Source organism: Callospermophilus lateralis, chromosome 4 (assembly GCF_048772815.1).
Source record: "Callospermophilus lateralis isolate mCalLat2 chromosome 4, mCalLat2.hap1, whole genome shotgun sequence".
Lineage (NCBI taxonomy): Eukaryota > Metazoa > Chordata > Mammalia > Rodentia > Sciuridae > Callospermophilus > Callospermophilus lateralis.
In genome coordinates, this window is record NC_135308.1 from 108,590,765 (window position 1) to 108,615,078 (window position 24,314).

Consider the following 24,314-nt stretch of genomic DNA (forward strand, 5'->3'; position numbering starts at 1 on the left):
ATTTGCAGGTAAATGGATGGAGTTAGAGAAGATAATGCTAAGTGAAGTTAGCCAATTCCAAATAAACAAATGATGAATGTTTTCTTTAATATAAGGAGGCTGATTCATAGTTGGATAGGGAACAGGGGCATGGGAGGAATACACGAATTCTAGATAGGGCAGAGGGTTTGAAGGGGAAGGGAGGGCGCATGGGGTTATTAATGATGGTGGGATGTGAGGAACATTATTATCCCAAGTACAGGTATGAAGACATGAATTGGTGTGAATATACTAGTATACAACCAAGATTTGAAAAATTGTGCTCTGTATGTGTAATGCATTCCGCTATCATATGTAAATAAAAAAATTAGAACTGGGAAATGTTATCAACACAATTACTCAGTCCCAAATCTGAGGTGATTGCATTGATTCTGTTTTTTTTTTTTTTTTGTGTGTGTGTGTGTGTGTTTCAATTTATTTGCAGTTCTGTTCAGATTTTCTATTATGTGAAGTTTTTTAGTTGCCTGTAAGTAGGCTTTCTTTTTGAGAAAACTTATCCTGAAATTTTTCCTTGAAATGAGAGGAATGATGTAAAAAGTCATAGATACATATTTAGAGATCCACAATCTTTTCAATAAACTTACAATATTTTTACACTAGCAAATTCCCTTACTTATTTAAGAACAATGCAATTCTTTTGACTGAGTCCTTGAAGGCCTGTTTTACTTGCTTGTTCCTCAGTGTGTAAATGAAAGGGTTCAACATGGGACTGATGGACGTAACAAGGACTGTCACCCCCTTGTTAATAGCCACTGAATCTTTTGCTGAAGGCTTAACATAGATGAAGATACAGCTCCCATAGGTTATGGAGACCACAATCATATGGGAAGAACAGGTAGAAAATGCCCTTTTCCTTTGTTGGGCAGAAGGGAATTGCAGAATAGTCTTAATGATGTATACATAGGATAGAACTACACATATGAGAGTCATGATAAAAGTTAAAACAGAACAAATTATAACCATCTGCTCAATGAGCCATGTTTTTGTGCATGAGATTTTTAGGATGGGTTCTGCATCACAGGCAAAATGGTCAATAACATTAGAGTTGCAGAATTCCAGATTCAGGCCCAGGCTAAGTGGTGGGAGTATGACCAACAAAGCGGCTGTCCAGCAACAAAGGATGAGTCTTCTGCACACCCTGGTGTTCATGATGGTCACATAGTGTAGAGGTTTGCAGATAGCTATGTATCGGTCATACGACATGGTGGCGAGGAGAAAAAATTCTGTTACACCAAAGAGATCAGTGAAAAATATCTGAATGGCACAACTGTCATATGTGATGGTCTTATCCCCTGTTGATAAGCTGTACAAGTATCTGGGAATACAAGCAGTTGTGAATGAGATTTCTAAGAAGGAGAAGTTTTGTAGGAAAAAGTACATGGCAGTTTTGAGGCGTGTATCCAGGAAGGTGAGGGAGATGATTGCCAGGTTCCCAGTTATGCTCAGCATGTAGGTGAGAAAGAGAAAGATGAAAATCACGACCTTCAGTTGTGGGTCATCTGTCAGTCCCAACAGGATAAATGTTGTTATTGTGTGATTTCTCATAAGTGGATCCTGACTTCTACTTAATTTGCATTTAAAATTCTTGATATTTGTGTAGGATAGTAAATCACAGAGGAAGAACCTGGAAAACCCATTCACATGTAAGTATTTTGTTTACAAATATTGTCATTCACTGGTAGCATAGGTTCTATAATCATATATTTTTGGTCATTCCAGGATAGATTAAAATAATCAAATTACATTATCTATACCAATTCCAAAATGTTATGGTTGCTTCCTTATTATTGCATTCTGTTCTTATTTTTTATTTTACCTGCATGTCAGATTTAATTTTCCCAAACAGTTCAATTTGACTACTAGTGTTTTCTGAGATTGAGAGATTTTCCTTATTCATACTGTGAACCCTAAAGCTGAATCTTAAACTTTTCATATTTATGTTTCCTTAAAGTCTTGTTATTAATACAATTATATCACACAGAGAGTTAATTATACAGGCTCTCCTTCTGTGGCTGAGGATGTCAAGTACACTTGTGTTTTCTGTAAACAACTACTTCCTTACTTATTCCTCTGATTTTTCCTCATAATTTTCTATTTAAAATACTGCTTTCTTATTGTGGTACATAAGAAAGAGTATTTTGAGGATGAATTTATTGTATAGGATGATAATATAAGTTAGGTATAGAATATATACTTGTTAAAAATCACAATTTTTTTTTTACTTTTTAATGTCTATAAGTGTGAAGCATAGTCAAAAATACTGTATTAGTATTCCAAGTCCAAAATATAACAGGTTTAAACTATAACATATTTCTTCAAGCATGATTTAATTTGACTGTGACTCAGTTTCTTAGTGTAAAATGGAAAATATAATATTACTCTTCATACATATACTATGTGATAGTATATTATATAACATATTTATAAGAGTACCTGTCTAATAATGAATAATGAATATAATTTAACTACTTCAGTGCCCTGGTTCATAATTATTTTCCTTTTGTTGGTTACCATACATTCAATCATTATTAGTCTGAAATCATGTTTTGACCCCATGTTTTTAAATATATGAATTACATGAAAGTTTATCAAATACCTCCCTTTTTCTGTTGAAGTTTAGGAAATTTCTAAGTATAATGTTATAATGTGTGTTTTCTTTATTTGCTTTTCCTAATTTTGAGACAGGGTCTAACAAATTGCCCAGGCTGGACATGAACTCGTGATTCTCCTATCCGAGCCTCTCCAATGGCTGAGATTATTAGAGTGTGCCACCCTTCCGAGCTCAGAAGTGTTTTCAACCACACAGTATTTTTAGTAGCCTCTATTAACTTGGTGATAGTTACATACATATTGAACCTGACACCTTTTTGCTTTGTCATTTCTAGACATTTATTTTCTTGCTGGTGTCTCTTATGTTGATAGTTCTTAGTGCTTTATTATTTCTTTCTGATGGATTAGTATCTTGAATTTCTCAACTCTACAAAGTTATTGCTTTTTATGATCTCAATGGTATAATTAGATGTACCACAAACACGACCAAAGTGAAAATCATGATTTCCCCACCCCTTTTTACTTCTCACTTCATATTCTTTATAATCAAATTAGTATGTTCTATTTATTAAAACTTTACTACAAACTAGACATTGAATTAAGCACTTCACATGGATGATCTGGATTAATCTTCTCTTCAGTGCTCTGTATTTCTCCATTTTATCTCTGTCCCATAGTATTCAATTTTACTGGATATATACATATCTAGCCATTACTTTGTAGTTTTTATTTTCTAGAAATTTTTCTTGGAGATGTTACTACTTTTCACATGACACAAATTTTGCTATCTTTTTTATTATTGCCTAATATAATCTTATAGATACCTATACAATGTACAAGATTAAAGCACTCTAAAAATACTGTTTAGTTAATACCACATTAATTTACATTTCTAAATTTTAATGAAATCAGGAAAGGTTTATTTATTAGAGTCACATATGACCCAATTCTCAAAAAAGAAAATGAAACAAATAACAGAATTTACTTTACTTACCCTTCTGGCAATTAATCATAACCTTCCTCTATTAGTTGTTTTCATGTATTTTTACAGATGCAACTTGAAAATGTTGAGAATAAACTTGATAATTTTTAGCCATTACTGATTGAATTTGGTCACTTCAACATTAACAATATCCTGGGAATACGTGATTTCCTTGGATTTTCTCTTTTATCAATTGCACCAACTGTCTCACATATATAGTGCTATATATCTCACAGATATAGTGCTATATAAGTTCAGGAATTTTTTTTAAATTTTTAACTATCATTGAAAAGTGGGTTCAAGGGAACTCTTGTTACCTTTAGAATAATTGATGTTCAGAACTCTTTTGCTCAGAGAAAGGGTTTTCCAATTTGAAGCTAGATATTTATTTTATTTGCCAAATCTGCAATAAAGTTAATGAACAAAAAAGTCCTTTGTGACCCAGATTCAAAAACCACTAATGAATCATTTGTGTAATGAACTTGGGGAAAAAACAATCAAACCTACCATAGTAACAATGGGAACATGGACTTTAGAGACAAGAGAAAGCATGTGGATCATTAAAAGAGACTTTAGGACAACTTTAAGAATCTCATTAAAAGCAAAACCTAGTCTAGTTTCTTTTAATTAATTGTTAGCACACAAGGTAACTAAAAGATCTGTCTCTTTTTCTGCTTTATCAATTTTTATGCAAAAACATAAAGATTTTAAAATATTACTCAGCTTTACTTTCTTAGAATGTTATTCTTATTACACAAACCATAAAAATTCTTCAGTCAAAACAAATAGATAATTTCAACATGCCTATTTTCAACTGTGAGCATTCTAAAAGAAAGCAGAAACGTCTATTTGTTTTTGTTCACTAACATATCTAATACTTTAAATTATGTTAAAAGCTAGTACTCCAGCATTTCTGTGACTTCAAATCCACTGGAAGGTCTTCATAACATGAAATTTATTCTTTCATACAATTTATTTTATAATTTCCCCAGAAATAGAAATATAATAGAATGCATGAAAATATTGTTAAGCAAATTTCTTATAATACCACTAACTATAAGAATATTTTTAGAGCTCACATACAATAAATATATTTTTATTATTAATATTAATTTGACAAACCATAATTGTCTGCAGTAATGGCATGCAATATGTTTTAATATATATGTGTACAATGAGGACTGATCAAAGCATGCTAATTAGCATATCCATTGAAGGGTTATGGAAAATAATATTTCTACAAGACAGCGCCCCAAGGAAAAATGAAGGGACAGTATGGCTCGGGAAGAGGGAGGGAAATTAGTCAAATATTTACATGGGGCCCTGAGAGAAAAAGTGAACATTCATCCTTTCCAGGTTCATTACCAGCATCTCCACCAAAAACAAACCTTCACCCTTCCCAACCACAATGGGTCCTGAAGGAAGGAGGCAAATACCAAAATGCTGAGCACTGGACTTTTACCCTTTCCCATTGCAGATGAATCCTGGAAAGAGAAAAAAGCAAATAGTGAAGCTCTAGGTAACAGTGGGTTCTAGAGATAAGCAGTGAACATTTGAGTTGGGAGCTTTTCCCAGTGACAAGAAGTGTAAACCTTTTTACAAATGCCTTCCTGAGTTAAAATTTTAACTTGCACAACTAGATCCCTGACTGTCCAAACTGCACATCTACAGTCTCCATTGATTAAGTCACCCTCATGTAAACTATAAAACCCAAACTTCTTCTGTAACCTGGGGGGGGGGCCCTTTCCTCTACCCAGAAAATGAGTCCTTCCAAGCCTTATCAGTGAACTTCACTGCAGAATAGAGGAAAGCTTGCTGATCCAAGGTTTGCTTCCTGTCTCTTGCCCCTGTCATTTAGTCACCATGTGCTTACATCCATCACCTCCCATGTTTTTGTGCTTAGAGATTTGAACTTATTTTCACCTGTTTTGTAATATACAATATATTGTTATTCAATATATTCACCCTGATATATTTTCAGTTAGATCTCCTGTCTAACTGAAACTGTCTTTTGGCCAATATATAAAAATATATTTGCTTTTTCAGAATGGGAAGAAATGTGGAAAGAGATAGATGAAAAGTGATGACTGAAGTTGACAGGGTTCCTTTTGGGATGATAAAAATGTTCCAAAGTTAGATTCTTGTGAGGTATGCACAACTTTGTAAATATAAAAAAATTGATTTTATATTTAATTGTACAATTAAAATCTATACTTCATATACTTATATGTATATAAGTCACATATTAATAAAGGTGTGCTTATTTTTTAACTATGTATATTTAAGGTGTATTTTATGGTATTTGATTTACTAATACAGCTGTTTTTTTTAATGGATTAAGTGATTCAATCAAAAGGAAATGTCTGAAGTAGAGTTAATTGGTAAAAATCTCCTTGCTAGTAGGAATGATGACAGGATCTGAATTTAGATACTATTACCTCAAGGTTAACTTTTCAAAGAATTAACTCTTTTGAAAAGTTTCAACTCTTTTGTAAAGAGTTGAAAAACCCCAGGATCTGTGATTTTATATATTTTACTAGAGAACATGCAACTAACTGGGTAGAATCTGGATGCACCTTTAGAAAAATAAAATGTATGATATTTAACCAATCTCTGCAATGTAGGTCAAAGGGTACAAACTTACAGTTATGCAAAATGAATGAATATAGAGATAATATACATCAGGAGAACTATAATTAATAATATTTTATTTTATTCTGAAAAATCCATAAGAGATATCAGGTGCTTTTACTATATACAAAGACTTTTTGAGATGATGGATATATTAATTTTCTTGATTGTAGTAAACATTTCATTATGTATATCATGTTGTTTACTTTAAATACATACAATAAAATCAATAACATGATACATAAAGTAATATATATATATATATATATATATATATATTATAATAAGTTGGAACTATATATTCACTGAAAGCAGCAAGCAAAAATGAAATGCAGGAAGAATATTTATGTTATAATCAATATAGCATAAATTCATCTTTGTTTTCAACACTGATACATTCAATTCCTCTTGTTGACGATATTTTCTCTTTTATTTTTTGTTATAATGATTCAAATATTTTTGGTGTCATTTTTATTGTTGAGAAAGTTGTACTTTCAAGATATTTGAAATTATTCATACTCAAGGACACAAACTATATTGATAAAGTTTATGCTTTCAATACTCACAATCTATTAAAAGATATACACAGAGAGATAATATTATAATAGCAGAGATATAGGCTGCTTCTGCATCATGAATCTTTGGGGTTTGAGCATGTAGGATTGGACAGGAAAAATTTCTTAGCAGGAGTAAATTTTATTTTGAGAATGAGGCATAAAAAAATGAGGAAAAATTATTTTGACATATAAACATCATATGGAATAGATGAGGGACAAAAAATTAGAAAAATGTAAATTCAAATACCATTGGGATGGGGGAATTAGTTTAGGATGATGAGCCACATGAGCTTTTTGTGGGGGAAATCTGGTAAACAATTGATACTCTTACATTATACAGCTGTTTATGTCCTAAAATTGTAGTACTATTATTGTAGCTTTTCATATTCCTTTTGAAAATTATCTAAATTTTAAAATTCCCATATAGTTGGCTGCTTTTATTTCCTTGCTTTCTTTTATTTTTTTTCTGTGTGTGTTTGCTTATTTTAGTAACATTTTGGGTAGATATTTTAATATACTTATCTATATGTGGCAGATTTTTTTGTAGTACAAAAACATTCAAATTTCTCAAAATAGCATTTTAACCTTATTCCTTTTAACTTCCTTTTTATTGAGAAAAGCCTATCCTATTTAAAATTTTGCTTTATTAATTTGACATAATTTAAAATGTCACAATTTTCAAGTTTTAGTAATTTAGAGGTTTTTCTCAAATTAAAAGGTTTGTAATTCCCTTTCATGACAAAAACACAAATTTTGATGCAATCAAAGCTTTTTGTTTTTATTATTTAAATTTACTTTTTAAACTAAAACATAAAAGGTATACATATTTATGGGGTACAACATGATTCTTCAATATGTATACTTTATATAATATTCTAATCAGGGTGAAAATAATCTGTCTTCACAAACATCATTTCTTTATGACTGAAACATTCAAAATCCTTTCTTCTAGCTGTTTGAAATATCTGATGTATTAATGTTATCTGAAGTCACTCTTCTGGGCAGTAGCACAGCAGAACTTCTTACTCCTATCTGTAACTTAATACTCATCAATTTACCTTTCCCCATTCTACTTTCTGCAGCCTCTTGCAACTGCCACTCTACACACAACTTCAATGAGAAGTGCTTTTTTATATTTCAGACATAAAGTACTTGTCTGTCTGTTCCTGGCTTATTTCTGTTTGTATCTCTCTTCTTTAGGACTGAGGATTGAAGTAGGAGCACTTAACCACTGAGCCACTTCTCCTGCCATTTTTATTTTGTATTTTGGAGACACGGTCTCTCTAAATTCCTGAGGGTCTCACAAGTACTGCGACAGGTCTCAAATTATGATCCTCCTCCCTCAGCCTCCTGAGTCACTGAGTTTACAGGCATGCACCACTGCACCAGCTTATTTCTCTTAATGCAATTGTTTCTACTTTCATCTATGTTCTTGCAAATAACAGAGTTTCATTTTATTTTATGTCTGGGAAGTATTCCAATGTGTATATATACCACATTTTCTTCATCCATTCTTCAGCTGATAATCACTTAGCTTGCTTGTTCTGTTTCCTCTTTTTACCTCTGAGGGTGCATAGGAGGATTTTTTTTTTCTGATTTTTTTGTCCTCTGTTTGTAACCCTAGAACAGTACCTACCCTAAAGAAAGTACCCAATAAATATATATTACGTGAATTATTGAATGAATCATTTGGAAGTTTTGGATTGGAAGAAATAGTGGTGATAACTATTTGTTCTGTTGTCCCTGAAAATGTAAAAATGACAAGAAGTTTATATCTATTTATTTTCTTTTATCTTATCTATTGATCTTCACATTTGAAATTGAAGCAAGGATTTAAAATTTTGAAAGCTATTAACATGCCTATTATAAAATGATGTGATCTTAAAAGAGGCTTGTTGAGAAGATGACACTGGATGAGGATGAGCAAGAGCGTTTTGAAAAAGTTAACTTGCCAGCGGACTTTAGAAAGTTCACCAAAATTATTCATCAACTTCATGTCCCTTATTTCTTGAAAAATATAAAAATTCTTTTGACTGAGTCCTTAAGGGCAGTTGTACTTGCTTGTTCCTTAGTGTGTAAATGAAGGGGGGTTCAGCATGGGAGCGATGGAAGTAGTGAGGAGAGTCACCCCCTTATTTATGGCCACTGAGTCCTTCGCTGAAGGTTTAATGTAGATGAAGATGCAGCTGCCATAGGTGAGGGAAACCACAATCATGTGGGAAGAACAGGGAGAAAAGGCTTTTTTCTTTTGCTGGGCAGAAGAGAATCTTAAAATTGTCTTGATGATGTAAATGTAGGACAGAACTACACACATGAGTGTCATAATGATGGTCAGTACAGCTCAAATGATAATGATCTGTTCCATAAACCAAGTATTTGTGCAAGAGATTTTCAGGAGGGCAAATGCATCACAAACAAAATGATCAATGATATTAGAATTACAAAACTCCAGATTTAGGCCTAGGCTGAGTGGGGGGATTAAAAGAAACAGACCAGCTACTCAACAACAAAAGACAAGTCTCCTGCAGACTCTACTTCTCATGATAGTCACAGAATGCAGGGGCTTGCAGATGGCCACAGAGCGATCATAGGACATGGCAACCAGGAGAAAAAATTCAGTTACACTAAAGAGGTCAGTAAAAAATACTTGGCTGACACAGGCATTGTAGGTAATCATCTTGTCACCTATTGCTATGTTACATAAATATCTGGGAATACATGCAGAAGTGAATGAGATCTCCAAGAAAGCAAAATTTTGTAGGAAATAATAGATGGCTATTTTAAGGCGAGGATTCACTAAAATGAGAGAGATATTAGTCATATTTCCACTTATGCTTAACAGGTACGTAAGAAATACAGTTATGTGGGTAAAAAGTAAGTAGGTTGCTCAAACTGAATAGTTAAAAAGAAACAAATAAATGTGATACATTGATCAACTGACTAATTGGCTCTGGGGCCATTGATTATTAGACAGAGCCATCAGGAAAACCTAGATTCTGATTCTGACTTACTTTTGGTAACACTTTGATACAGTGTAATTTTCCTGGCCTCAATTTCTGCACCTATAAAATGGCAGAAAAGAGAAATGAAGAGACAATTAACTTTATAAGTAAACGAACATTCAATGAGTACATAAGATGGGAAGAAAATTAAGCCATTTCCAACATAACACATCCCTTCTCTTGAGGACAGTTTGCCTCCTTCAACAGTTACAAGGATGCACTAGGCTATGGTGGGAATGGGAACAGAATCCAATGTTTGAGCTAAAACCTACTGTCCAGGATCAAAACATTCAAATACAACACAGCCTATAAGCAACCAAAGATATAGCATAACTGAGGTAATAGTACATACAATAAAATGGTCCATAGATTAATGCAGTTTGTAATGGGTTAAAAAAAATGACAGGAAACACTTAGACTGATCCTCCATGATTTACTTTGTCCCTTTACTCTTACAGAATTAACACCCACCCCACAATAACTTTAAAAATTCTTAAAGCAAGTGTTTTTCCTTTAACTCTTCATCCTATTGAAAATATAAAACAAATACCTCCCCCTCTTAGGTACCTTCCATGGACAAAGACCTATAGCATATTTAAAAATGCATATTCTAAATGTGCCATAGAAACAACTGCATTTTAAAATGCCAAGATGGAAGTGTTCAAGTAGGAATGGAGAGCCCACTGCTTCTCTCCTGAAGATCAGAAGAGCATCGTTTCTGTGGCTTATTCTCTCCATGAAGTTTCTCTGAGACTTGCCCAGAAAAGTTTGGACCTGCTGTTGCCTCAGAACCTGCTGCTACAGTTGGATACTGAGGGGCAGAGGTAGGGAGGGGTGGCAGGCAGCAGGTTTATTCATAGACAAAGACTGTGTTAATAAGAAGTCTTCATGTTCAAGGGTCCTTTGAAAATTCTTCATGAATATGACCCCTCCCCACTTTTGCTTGTAGGCTTGAGTTAATCATTCTAAATTTATTAAAAATGAACACTGGCTTGTTCAAGGAAAAAAAAAGAAATAGAAAGATTAAAATCTGAACCTACAGTTTTGGGTCATCTGTCAGTTCCAGTAGAATGAAAATTGTTACAGTATTGTTAGCATTGTTGATTCCTGACTTCTGTTAAATCTACATGTAACATTCAGAGACAGTTTGCTACAGATTATTTATCAGTTTTACCTCTATCACTTAGGTGTTTTCTTATTCACAATGGTTTTAAAAAATATTTCATGTTTACATTTGAGAACTATTTACCTTTGCAGTGTATATTTAAATGTTTATGTATTTGTATATAGGTGTATATCTATGTGTATAGGCATATGCTCTAAAATAACAAATCACTTAATTTTTAGATAAAAGAAATTACATTTCTAAATGAATTTTATCATGATTAAAAGAAAATGTGATAATCTCAATGGTATGTTTTGAAAATTAATAATGAAACATATTATTTGATGTTTTCAAACTACCCAAACCTTCTCTGATTAAGTTGGAATATCCCTAAAGCAAATTCTAAGTGATTTGTGAATTGCTGTGAAGTAAGAAAAATACTAATTCTGTTTTATTTTCAGATTTTATTTGTCTGACCTATGTGTCAGATGTACATGTAAAGCAACACTGTTCAAGTTAAATTACTTGATTAGCTGTCATTTATTCTGAAATACTTCATATATTAGTTTTTCTGAGCCCTCTCAAAATATCACTTTTCTTAAGTACCTGTTTTCTCAATTCAAGTCAGAGTTATCATTCAGTTCCCTGTGCTACTTCAGTCATAACTCAATGGTACCTATCCCAGGAAAGTCATTCTAATTTGCCCATAATTTACCCATTAAATTAACTATTTGAATTAACTTTTTTTTTCAAAATTGATGCTTATAGTTATACACTTCCATTCTGAGTTTGCATACATTCAGGTATTGTGTACTCATAAAATTAATCTTTCTGCATTGGAATAAATACTTAAAAGTGAAAGACCTTTATTTATTATTCAAAAGAAAACTTTCAGAATGTTAATTATTTTTTAAAAAAATATTTTAGTTATCAATGGACCTTTATTCTATTTATTGATATGTGGTATTGAGAATTGAACCAAGTGCCTCACGCTTTCTGAGCAAGCACTCTGCCAATGAGCCACAACACCAGCCCAGAATGTTCATTATGATCTCAAAATAAATATCTCGAAATTTTGGTCAGTTATCTAATAATACAAAATCCTTTATCCCATAAATAAATAATTTTATTTGTACATTTTAATGGAAATATTTCTTCATTAATTTTACTAAGATAATAAGTAATTTAACATTATGTTGGCATTACTTTATGGTTAGACTTTTTAAAAGGTCAATATCATTTACACATAAATTAAGTTCTTAAGCAGAATTTTGCAGTCTTTTTCTGAATAAGTGAAAATATATTATTTTCTAAATTTTATATTATTTATTCTTACTGCTCTCTTTCCCCAAACATGTCATGATCCCAACATTCAGATATTCTTACAAATTTATATTCATTTTCTTAAGATAGTCATAACATAAAATTTTTAGTAACAGATTCTCTTTCATAAACTTATTTGTTGGGTTCCTTTTACATTCAGATCCTGAATTTCTATTGTGGTCAAAGTACTTGATATATTATGGCTTTTGATTCAGAGTGATACCTCAGAAAATGAATTTGTAGGTGTTCCCTGTACGAATATTTTTTTTCAAAGAGTTGAAGAATTGGTATTAATTCTTCCTTGAGTTTTTGTCAAATTCATCTTCAAAACCATTTTATCTTTGGCTCTTCCTTTTTTAGGGAAGTTTTGACTACTGCTTCCATCTATTTGTAATTAGTTTGTTCAGGCTATTCTTGATTCAGCCTTGGTAGGGTACATACTTCTAGGAATCTATCCATTTCCTCTAAGCTATTCCATTTTTGTGGCATATAATTTTTAATAACATTTCATTATGATTTTTTTTCCTGAGATATCTGTCATAATGTTTCCTTTTTCATTTCTGATTTTATTTATTTCAGTCTTCTCTCCTCTTATTCTTAATTAAACAGCCCTAGAATACTTTTTCTATTTTGAAGAAAATATCTCTTTGTTTGAATAATGTAAAACATTGTACACACTCCCTACAGGTAAAAAGGAACAACAAACTCGTTCTTGTGATTCAATAGAATTATTCTTTATAAAATGATGAAATTTCTGTTATTTTACTAAAAGTTTAATATGATTACAGATAAATCATAAAACCAAATAAATATATAAACATATGAATATTTGCCTTGCAAATACAAGTCTTTCAAGAATTTTCAGGGCTGGGGTTGTAGTTCAGTGGTAGAGCACTTGCCTATCATGTGTTAAGCACTGGGTTCAATCCTCAGCACCAATAAAATAAATAAAATAAAGATACATCAAAACTAAAAAAAAAAAATAGATACAGAATTTTTAGCATCTTACTTCATGTAAATTCTATTAAACTTAGTTCATTTGCCCTGTGATTTTCAGAGTATTCAAATTGTACAATTTCATGTTTTATAATTCAGTTTCCATGTTGACATGAACATTTATACAGATGTTTATTAAACATTCAAATGCATCTGTTTTTAGTTGTTATTTTTGTGTTTATAATTTACATGTACTATGTTTTATCATGTTTTTAATTCATTGGTTCCATAAATTCATTAAAACACTAGACTCAAAAGGACAGGAAATTAGAGGGTTTTCTATTTATTTCATCTCCACTGCCTGAAATGGTGCCTTGCTTTAGAAAAGGCTTTCAATAGTAGAATTCTATATAAAATCAACACCCATAAATCAAAGGCATTTCTGCATATCACTGACCAAAATCTTAAAAAGAGAAATGAGGAAAACTACACCATTTTCAATAGCCTAAATAAAATAAAATAATATACTTGGGATCAATTTCATGAAAGAGGTGAACGATCTATATAATGAAAATTACAGAACCCCAAATAAAGAAATCAAAGAAGACCTTAGAAGATGGAAAGATCTACCTTGCTCTTGATAGGCAGAATTAATATTAACATAATGACCATACTTCCACAAGCACTATACAGATTTAATGCAATTCCAATCAAAATCCTAATGACATTCCACATAGAAATAGAAAAAGCTATCATGAAATTTATCTAGAAAAATAAGAGACCCAGAAAAGCTAAAGCAATCCTTAGCAAGAAGAGTGAAGCAGGTGCCATCACTATACCATAACTTATAGAGCAATAGTAACAAAACAGAATGGTATTGGCACCAAAACAGACTGGTAGGCCAATGGTACAGAATAGAGGGCACAGAGATGCTCACAGAACTAAAATTATCTTATCTTAGACAAAGGTGCCAAGAATGTACATTGGAGAAAAGATAGCCTCTTCAACAAATGATGCTAGGAAAACTGGAAATCCACATGCAAAAAAATGAAATTAAACCCCTATCTCTCACCAGACACAAAACCAAACTCAAAATGGATCAAGGATTTAGCAATACAACCAGAGACCCCATGTCTAATAGAAGAAAATGTAGGCCCTATTCTCCATCATGTGGGATTAAGCCCCAACTTCCTTGATAAGAGTCCTGTGGCACAAGAAAGAAAATCAAGAGTCAATAAAAGGGATGGACTCAAATTTAAAAGTTTATTTTCAGCAAAAGAAACAATCTGTGAGATGAATAGAGAGCCTACATCTTGGGAGCAAATTTTTACCCCTCACACATGTGATAGAGCACTAATCTCTGGAATATATAAAAAACTAAAAAATCTAAACATGAAAAAATCAAATTTCCCAATCAATAAATGGGTCAAGGGCCAGAAAAGACACTTCTCAGAAGATGATGTATAAGCAATCAATGAATATATGAAAAAATGTTCATCATCACTAGCAATTAGAGAAATGTAAATCAAAACCACTCTAAGATTTCATCTCACTCCAGTCAGAATGGCAGCTATTATGCATACAGACAACAAGAAGTGTTGGTGAGGATGTGGGGGAAAAGGTACATTCGTACACTGCTGGTGGAACTGCAAATTGATGCAGCCAATAAGGAAAGCAGTATGGAGATTCCTCGGAAAATAGGGAAGAACCACTGTTTACCTCAGCTATCCCTGTCCTCAATCTATACCCTAAGGACTTAAAAAGAGTATACTACAGGGACATAGCCACATCAATGTTTATAGCAGTACAATTCACAGTAGTTAAACTGTGGAAGCAAACTAGATGCCCTTCTAAAGACGAATGGATTAAAAATGTGAGATATATACACAATACATTATTACAATAAAAAAGAATAATATCATGAAATTTGCAGGTTAATGGATGAAGTTAGAGAAGATAATTCTAAGTGAAGATAGCCAATCCACAAAACCAAAATGCTAATGTTTTCTTTGATATAAGGAGGCAGACTCATAGTTGGATAGGGAACAGGGGCATGGGAGGAATAGACAAACTCTAGATAGGGCAAAGGGGTTGAAAGGGAAGGGAGAGCGCATGGGGTTATTAATGATGATGGAATGTGAGGAACATTATTGTCCAAAGTACAGGTATGAAGACGTGAATAGGTGTGAATATACTATGTATACAACCAGAGATATGAAAAATTTTGTTCTATATGTGTAATAAGTATTGTAATGCATTCTTCTGTCATATATAAATAAAAAAAAATTAGAATTCGGAAATTCTATCAACACAATTACTCAATCCCAAATATGTGGTGAATGCATTGATTCTGGGGTTTTTTGCAGGTTATTTTCATATTTTCAATTATTTGAAGTTCTTTAGTTGTCTGGAAGTAGATTAAATATATATTAGTATATTATATAAGATATTTATAAAAGTACCTGTCTAATAATGAATAATAAATCTAATTTAACTACTTCAGTGTCCTGGTTCATAATTATTTTCCTTTTGTTGGTTACCATACATTCAATCATTATTAGTCTGAAATCATGTTTTGCCCCCATCTTTTTAAATATATGAATTACATGAAAGTTTATCAAATACCTCCCTTTTTCTGTTGAAGTTTAGGAAATTTCTACTATAATGTTATAATGTGTGTTTTCTTTATTTGCTTTTCCTAATTTTGAGACAGGGTCTAACAAATTGCCCAGGCTGGACTTGAACTTGTGATTCTCCTGTCCCAACCTCTTCAGTTGCTGAGATTATAGGAGTGTGCCTCCCTTCCCAGCTCAGAACTTTCTTCAACCACACAATATTTCTAGTAGCCTCTGTTAACTTGCTGATTGTTACATACATATTGAACCTGTCACCTTTTAGCTTTGTCATTTTTAGACATTTTTTTCTTGCTGGTGTCTCTTATGTTGATAGTTCTTAGTGCTTCATTATTTCTTTCTGATAGATTATTTTCCTGAATTTCTCAGCTGTAAAATGTTATTGCTTTTTATGATCTCAATTGTATAATTAGATCTACCCCAAACAGGACCAAAATGAAAATCATGATTTTCCACATCCCTTTTTACTTCTCACCTTGGATTCTTTATAATCAAATTAGTATCTTCTAATTATTAAAACTTTACTATAGACTAGACATTAAAGAAACAATTCACATGTATTTTCTGGAGTAATCTTCTCTTCAATGCTCTGTATTTCTCCTTTTTATCTCTGTCCCACAGTATCCAGTTTTACTGGAAATGTGCATAAGCCAATAGTTTCTAATTTTTAGTTTCAGAAATTTTTGTGGGAGATGTTGCTACTTTTCACATGACACAAATTATGCTACCTTTTTTAATTGTTGCCTAATATAATCTTACAAATATCTATACAATACACAAGATTAAAGCACTCTAAAAATACTGTTTAGTTAATACCACATTAATTTGCATTTCTAGATTTTAATGAAATCAGAAAATATTTATTTATTAGAGTCACAAATGACCCAATTCTCCAAAAGGAATTGAAAAAAATGACAGAATTTATTATACTTACCCTTCTGGCAATTAATCATAACCTTCCTCTTTTAGTTGTTTACATGTATTTTTAGAGACACTAGTTGAAAATGTTGAGAAGAAACTTGATCATTTTTAGCCACTACTGATTGAATTTGGTCACTTCAACACTAACACTATCCTGGGAATATGTGATTTTCTTGGATTTTCTCTTTTATCAATTGCACCAACTTTCTCAAAATAGGTATAGTTCTATCATAAGCCCAGGAAATTATTTTTTTTTATTTTTAACTATCACTGAAAATCTGTTCAAGGGAACTCTTGTTACCTTTAAAATAATTGGTGTTCAGAACTCTTTTGCTCAGAGAAAGGGTTTTCCCATTTGAAGCTAGATATTTATTTTATTTGCCAAATCTGCAACAAATTAATGAAAAAAAAAGTCCTCTGTGACCCAGATTCAAAAACCACTAATGAATCATTTGTGTAATGAACTTGGGGAAAAACAAGCAAACCTACTGTAGTAACAATGGGAACATGGGCTTTAGAGCAAGAGAAAGCATGTGGATCATTAAAAGAGACTTGTAAGACAACTTTAAGAATCTCATTAAAAACACAACCTAGTCCAGTTTCTTTAATTAATTGTTAGCACACAAGGTAGCTAAAAGATCTCTTTTTCTGCTTTACCAATTTTTATGCAAAAAATAAATTATACATAAAGATTTAAAAATATTACTCAGCTTTACTTTCTCAGAATGTTATTCTTATTACACAAATCATAAAAATTCTTCAGACAAAACAAATAAATAATTTCAACAAACATGCCAAGATTCAACTGTGAGCATTCTAAAAGAAAGCAGAAATGTCAATTTCTTTTTGTGCGCTAACTTATCTGATATTTTAAATTATGTTAAAATCTAGTACCCCAGCATTTCTCTGACTTCAAATCCACTGAAAGATCTTCACAACGTGAAATTTATTCTTTCATACAATTGATTTTATAATTGTCCCAGGAATAGAAGTATAATAGAATGCATGAAAATATTGTTAAGCAAATTTCTTATAATACCACTAAGTATAAGAACATATTTAAAGCTCACATACAATAAATATTTTTTTATTAGTATTAATTTGACAAACCATAATTGTATGTAGTAATGGCATGCAATATGTTTTGATATATGTGTACAATGAGGACTGATCAAAATATGTTAATTAGTGTATCCATTGAAGGGTTATGGTAAATAATATTTCGAAAAGACAGAGCCCCAAGAAAAAAATGAAGGGACTTGTGGCTCCGGAGGAGGGAGAGAAATTAACTAAACATTAAGAATAGATATCAGGTGCTTTTACTATATACAAAGCAAAGACTTTTTGAGATGATGGGTATATTAATTTTCTTGATTGTAGTAATCATTTTATCATGTATATCAAGTTGTTTACTTTAAATACATACAATAAAATCAATAAAATGATACATAAAATAATAAATATATATGTATAATAAATTGGAACTATATATTCACTGAAAGCAGCAATCAAAAATGAAATGCAGGAAGCATATTTATGTTATAATCAATATAGCATAAATTCAACTTTGGTTTCAACACTGATACATTCAATTCCACTTGTTGGAGATATTTTTCTCTTTTATTTTCTGTTATAATGATCCAAATATTTCTTGTGTCATTTTTATTGTTGAGAAAGGTGTTCTTTCAAGTTATTTGAAATTATTCATACTCAAGGACAATAACTAAACTGAAAAAAAATTTTTTTCAATACTGACAATCTACTAAAAGATATAGACACAGAGATAATGTTATAATAGCAGAGATACAGGATGTTTCTACATGGTGACTCTTTGGGGTTTGAGCATGTAGGATTTTGATTGGACAGAAAAAATTTCTTAGAAGGAGTAAATTTTATTTTGAGAACGAAGGCATAAAAATGAGAAAAATTTTTTGAACATATAAACATCTTATGGAAAAGATGAGGGACAAAATAATTATGAAAATGTAAATTCAAATGCCATTGGGATGAGGGAATTAGTTTCAGATGATGAGCCACATGAGCTTTTTGTGAGTGGAATTTGGTAAACAATTTATACACTTATATTATACTGCTGTTTATGTCCTGAAAATGTAGTACTATATTTATAGCTTTTCATATTCCTTTTAGAAAATTATCTAAATTTTAAAGATAATATGTATTTGGCTGCATTGACTTCCTTAATTTATTTTATTTTATATTTTTTTCTGTGTGTGTTTGCTTATTTCACTAACATTTTGGGTAGATATATTAATATAGCTATATATATCTGGCAGATTTTTTTGTAGTATGAAAACATTCAAATTTCTCAAAATAATATTTTTTAACCTTATTTCTTTTAACTTCCTTTTTTATTGAGAAAAGCCTATCCTATTTAATATTTTGGCTTTATTAATTTGATATAATTTACAATCTCACAATATTCAACTATTAGCATTTTAGAGGTTTTTCTCAAATTGAAAGGTTTGTAATTCCCTTTAATGACAAAACAATAATTTTTGAAGCAATTTAAGCTTTTTGTTTTATTATTTAAATTTACTTTATAAACTAACACATAAAAACATAAAAATTATACATATTTATGGGGTACAACATGATTCTTCAATACATGTATACATTGTATAATATTCTAGTCAGGGTGGAAAATAATCTGTCTTCGCAAATATTTATCACTTCTTTATGACTGAAACATTCAAGATCCTTTCTTCTAGCTTTTTGAAGTATCTGATATATTAATGTTATCTGAAGTCACTCTTCTGGGCAGTAGCACAGCAGAACTTCTTACTCCTATCGGTAACTTAATACTCATCAATTTACCTTTCCCCATTCTACTTTCCCCAGCCTCTTGCAACTGCCACTCTACAAACAACTTCAATGAGATGTATTTTTTTATATTTCACACATAAAGTACTTTTCTGTCTGTTCCTGGCTTATTTCTGATTGTATCTCTCTTCTTTTGGACTGAGGATTGAAGTAGGAGCACTTAGCCACTGAGCCACTTCTCCTGCCATTTTTATTTTGTATTTTGGAGACATGGTCTCTCTCTCAATTCCTGAGGGTCTCACAAGTACTGAGACAGGTCTCAAACTATGATCTCCCTCAGTCTCCTGAGTCACTGGGATTACAGGCATGCACCACTGAACCAGCTTATTTCTCTTAATGCAATTGTTTCTACTTTCATCTATGTTCTTGCAAATAACAGAGTTTTATTTTATGTCTGGGAAGTATTCCAATGTGTATATATACCACATTTTCTTCATCCATTCTTCAGCTGATAATCACTTAGCTTGCTTGTTCCATTTCTTGTTTTTATTTCTGAGTGTGCATAAGAGGATTATTTTTATTATTATTTTTTGTCCTGTGTTTCTAGGACCTAGAACAGTACCTACCCTAAAGAAAGTACCAAATACATATTTATTAGTTGAATTAATGAATGATTCATTTGGACATTTTGAATTGGAAGAAAGAGTGGTGATGATTATTTATTCTGTTGTCCCTGAAAATGTAAAAAATGACAAGAAGTTTATATCTATTTTATTTTCTTTTATCTTATTATTTGGTCTTCAAATTTGAAAATGAAGCAAGGATTTAAAATTTTGAAAGCTATTAACCTGCCTATTATGAAATGATATGATCTTAAAAGAGGCTTGTTGAGAAGATGCCACTGGATGAGGATGAGCAAGAGTGTTTTGAAAAAGTTAACTTGCCAGTGGACTTTGAGAAATTCAACAATCTTGTTCATCAAACTTCATGTCCCTTATTTCTGGAAAAATATAAAAATTCTTTTGACTGAGTCCTTGAAGGCCTGTTGTACTTGTTTGTTCCTTAGTGTGTAAATGAAGGGGGGGGTTCAGCATGGGAGTGATGGAAGTAGTGAGGAGAGTCACCCCCTTATTTATGGTCACTGAGTCCTTTGCTGAAGGTTTAATGTACATGAAGATGCAGCTTCCATAGGTGAGGACAACCACAATCATAAGGGAAGAACTGGTAGAAAAGCCCTTTTTTTTTTTTTTTTTTTTGCTGGGAATCTTAAAATTGCCTTGATGATGTAAATGTTGGACAGAGCTATGCACATGAGTGACATAATGAGGGTCATTACAGCACAGATGATAATGGTCTGTTCCATAAACCAAGTATTTGTGCAAGAGATTTTCAGAGGGGAAATGCATCATGAAGAAAATGATCAATGATACTGAAATCACAAAACTCCAGTTTTAGGCCTAGGCTGAGTGGGGGGATTAAAAGAAACAGACCAGCTACTCAACAACAAAAGACAAGTCTCCTGCAGACTCTACTACTCATGATAGTCACATAATGCAGGGGCTTGCAGATGGCCACAGAGCGATCATAGGACATGGAAGCCAGGAGAAAAAATTCAGTTACACCAAAGGTCAGTAAAAAATACTTGGCTGACACAGGCATTGTAGGTAATCATCTTGTCACCTGTTGCTATGTTACATAAGTATCTGGGAATACATGCAGAAGTGAATGAGGTCTCCAAGAAAGCAAAATTTTGTAGGAAATAGTAGATGGCTATTTTAAGGCAAGGATTCACTAAGATGAGAGAGATAATAGTCATATTTCCCGCTTATGCTTAACATGTAGGTACTAAATACAGTTATGAGATTAAAATGAAAGTAGGTTGCTCAAACTGAATAGTTAAAAAGAAACAAATAAATGTGATGCATTGATCAACTGACTAATTGGCTCTGGGGACATTGCTTATTAGACAGAGCCATCAGAAAAACCTAGATTCTGATTCTGACTTACTTTTGGTAACACTTTGAAACAGTGTAATTTTCTTGGCCTCAATTACTGCATCTATAAAATGGCAGAAAACATAAATGAAGAGACAATTAACTTTATAAGTAAATGGACATTCAATGAGTACATAAGATTACATTTGAGAACTATTTACCTTTGAAGTGTATATTTAAAAGTTTTATGTGTGTATTTGTATATAGGTGTATATCTATGTATATAGGCATATGCTCTAAAATAACTAATCACTTAATTTTTAGATAAAAGAGATTACATTTCTAAATGAATTTTATCATTATTTTAAAAATGTGATAATCTCAATGGTATGTTTTGAAAAGTAATAATGAAACATATTATTTTATGTTTTCAAAATCCCCAAACTTCCTCTGATTAACTTGGGATATTCCTAAAGCAAATTCTAAGTGATTTGTGAATCGCTGTGAAGTAAGAAAAATACTAATTCTGTTTTGTTTTAAGATACTATTTGTCTGACCTATATGTCAGATCTACATGTAAAGAAACACTGTTCAAGTTTGGTTATCTGTCATTTATTCTGAAATACTTCATATATTAATTTTTCTAAGCCCTCTCAAAATATCACTTTTCTTAAGTACCTGTTTCCTCATTTCAAGTCAGAGTTATCAATCTCTTCCCTTTGCTACTTCAGTCATAACACATTTTTTTTTTAGTAACTCAATGGCACCTATCCCACAAAAGTCATTCTAATTTGCCCATAATTTACCCATTAAATTAACTATTTGAATTAACTTTTTTCAAAATAGATTCTTATAGTTATACACTTCCATTCTGAGTTTGCATACATTCAGGTATTGTGTACTCATAAAATTAATCTTTCTGAATTGGAATAAATACTTAAAAGTGAAAGTCCTTTATTTATTATTCAAAAGAAAACTGTCAGAATGTTCATTATTTTTTAAAAAATATTTTAGTTGTCAATGGACCTTTATTTTATTTATTGATATGTGGTACTGAGAATTGAGCCAAGTCCCTCATACTTGCTGGGCAAGCACTCTGCCATTGAGCCACAACCTCAGCCCAGAATGTTCATTATTATCTTAAAATGGTAAGTTAAATAATAATACAAAATCATTTATCCCCTAAATAAATAATTTTATTTGTATATTTTAATGGAAATATTTTTTCATTAATTTTACTAAGATAGGTAATTTAACATTATGTTGGCATTAGTCTATGATTAGACTTTTTAAAAGGTCAATATCATTTACACATAAAGTAAGTTCTTAAGCAGAATTTTGCAGTCTTTTTCTGAATAAGTGAAAATAAATTGTTTTCTAAATTTTATATTATTTATCCTTACCGTTCTCTTTCCATGTCATAATCCCTACATTCAGATATTGTTACAACTTTATACTCATTTTCTTAAGATAGTCATAACATAAAATTTTTACTAACAGGTTCTCTTTTATAAACTTATTTGTTGGGTTACTTTTGCATTCAATTTATAGTATTATTTATTCAAAGCTGAATTGGGATTTCTATTGTGGTCTAAGTACTTGAGATATTATGGCTTTTGATTCAGAGTGATATCTCAGAAAATGAATTTGTAGTTGGTCCCTGTACTTACATTTTTTTTCAAAGAGTTGAACAGTTGGTATTAATTCTTCCTTGAGTTTTTGTCAAATTCATCTTCAAAATAATTATATCTTGGGCTTTTCTTTTTTTAGGGAAGTTTTGACTACTACTTTCATCTATTTGTAATTAGTTTGTTCAGGCTATTCTTGATTCAGCGTTGGCAGGGTACAAATTTTTCTAGGAATCTGTACAGTTCCTCTAAGTTATTCCATTTTTGTGGCATATAATTTTTATAACAGTTCATTATGATTTTTTTTCCTGAGATATCTGTTTCCTTTTTCATTTCTGTTTTTATTTATTTCAGTCTTCTCTCCTCTTATTCTTAATTAGACTGCCCTAGAATATGTTGTTTTTCTATTTTGAAGAAAATTACTCTTTATTTGAATAATGTAAAACATTGTACACACTCCCTAAAGGTAGAAAGAGACAACAAACTCTTTCTTGTGATTCAGTAGAATTATTCTTTCTAAAATGATGAAATTTCTGTTATTTTACTAAAAGTTTAATAAAAAAAAGTTAATAAAACACCAACAAGATTTTTCTCAATGGATATAATTAAAACTGAAAGCATTGATATAGACTATATAAGATGTGAAATTTTTCATATAATAAAAAGATGATCATAGGAAAATATGAACTTTTAAATATGTATTACTGGGCAAATTGATTAACAATTTGGAAAGATAAAATTAGTTCATTTCTTACATCTTACATAACAATCAACCCCAAATGGCTTAGGGAATCTAAATGTAAAAAATAAAAATAAATGGTATAAAAGAAATTGTGAGCAAATTTCTTTTTGAATTTCTATCTGATACATAGAACATAAATGATCCATATATTTATAGAATTTGCTCTGAAATATTGGTACTTATATTATGAAATATTTAGGTAAGTGTAAACACATAAATCTCCTCAAATATTTTTCATGTCTTTATGATGAAAACATTCAATAACCTTTCTTTCAGATTTTTGAAATATACAGTGCATTGCTGTCATCTGTATTCACCCTACTGTGCAATAGCAAAGAACTTCTTACTTCTATCTAAATGTGTCTTCATTCCCAATGATAAACCAGTCTTCATCCCTTCTTCTTCCTTATTCTTCCCAGTTCTGTTAACTATCATTTTACTCTGATTTTCATGAAATAAACGTTTTTAGTTTCCATATTAGTGATATCACATAGTACTTGTCTTTCTGTGTCTAGATTTTTCACTTAACAAAATGATCTCCTATTCTATT

General features: G+C 31.3%; 1 protein-coding gene and 1 pseudogene across 1 annotated transcript; both read right to left on the bottom strand.

Annotated features, from left to right (window-relative positions):
- Positions 1-648: 648 nt before the first annotated feature.
- On the bottom strand, positions 649-1,584 carry LOC143396968 (olfactory receptor 6C2-like). Its single transcript, XM_076852970.1, has one exon. It carries the CDS (start codon positions 1,582-1,584, stop codon positions 649-651), a length of 936 nt encoding a protein of 311 aa, XP_076709085.1.
- A 7,154-nt stretch (positions 1,585-8,738) lies between these two features.
- LOC143398475 (olfactory receptor 6C2-like) lies at positions 8,739-21,119 on the bottom strand (annotated as a pseudogene).
- Positions 21,120-24,314: the final 3,195 nt, after the last annotated feature.

What these genes read in the sequence shown, in the direction of transcription:
- LOC143396968 (XM_076852970.1), bottom strand. Translation starts at nt 1,584, where the DNA reads ATGAGAAATCACACAATAACAACATTTATCCTGTTGGGACTGACAGAT.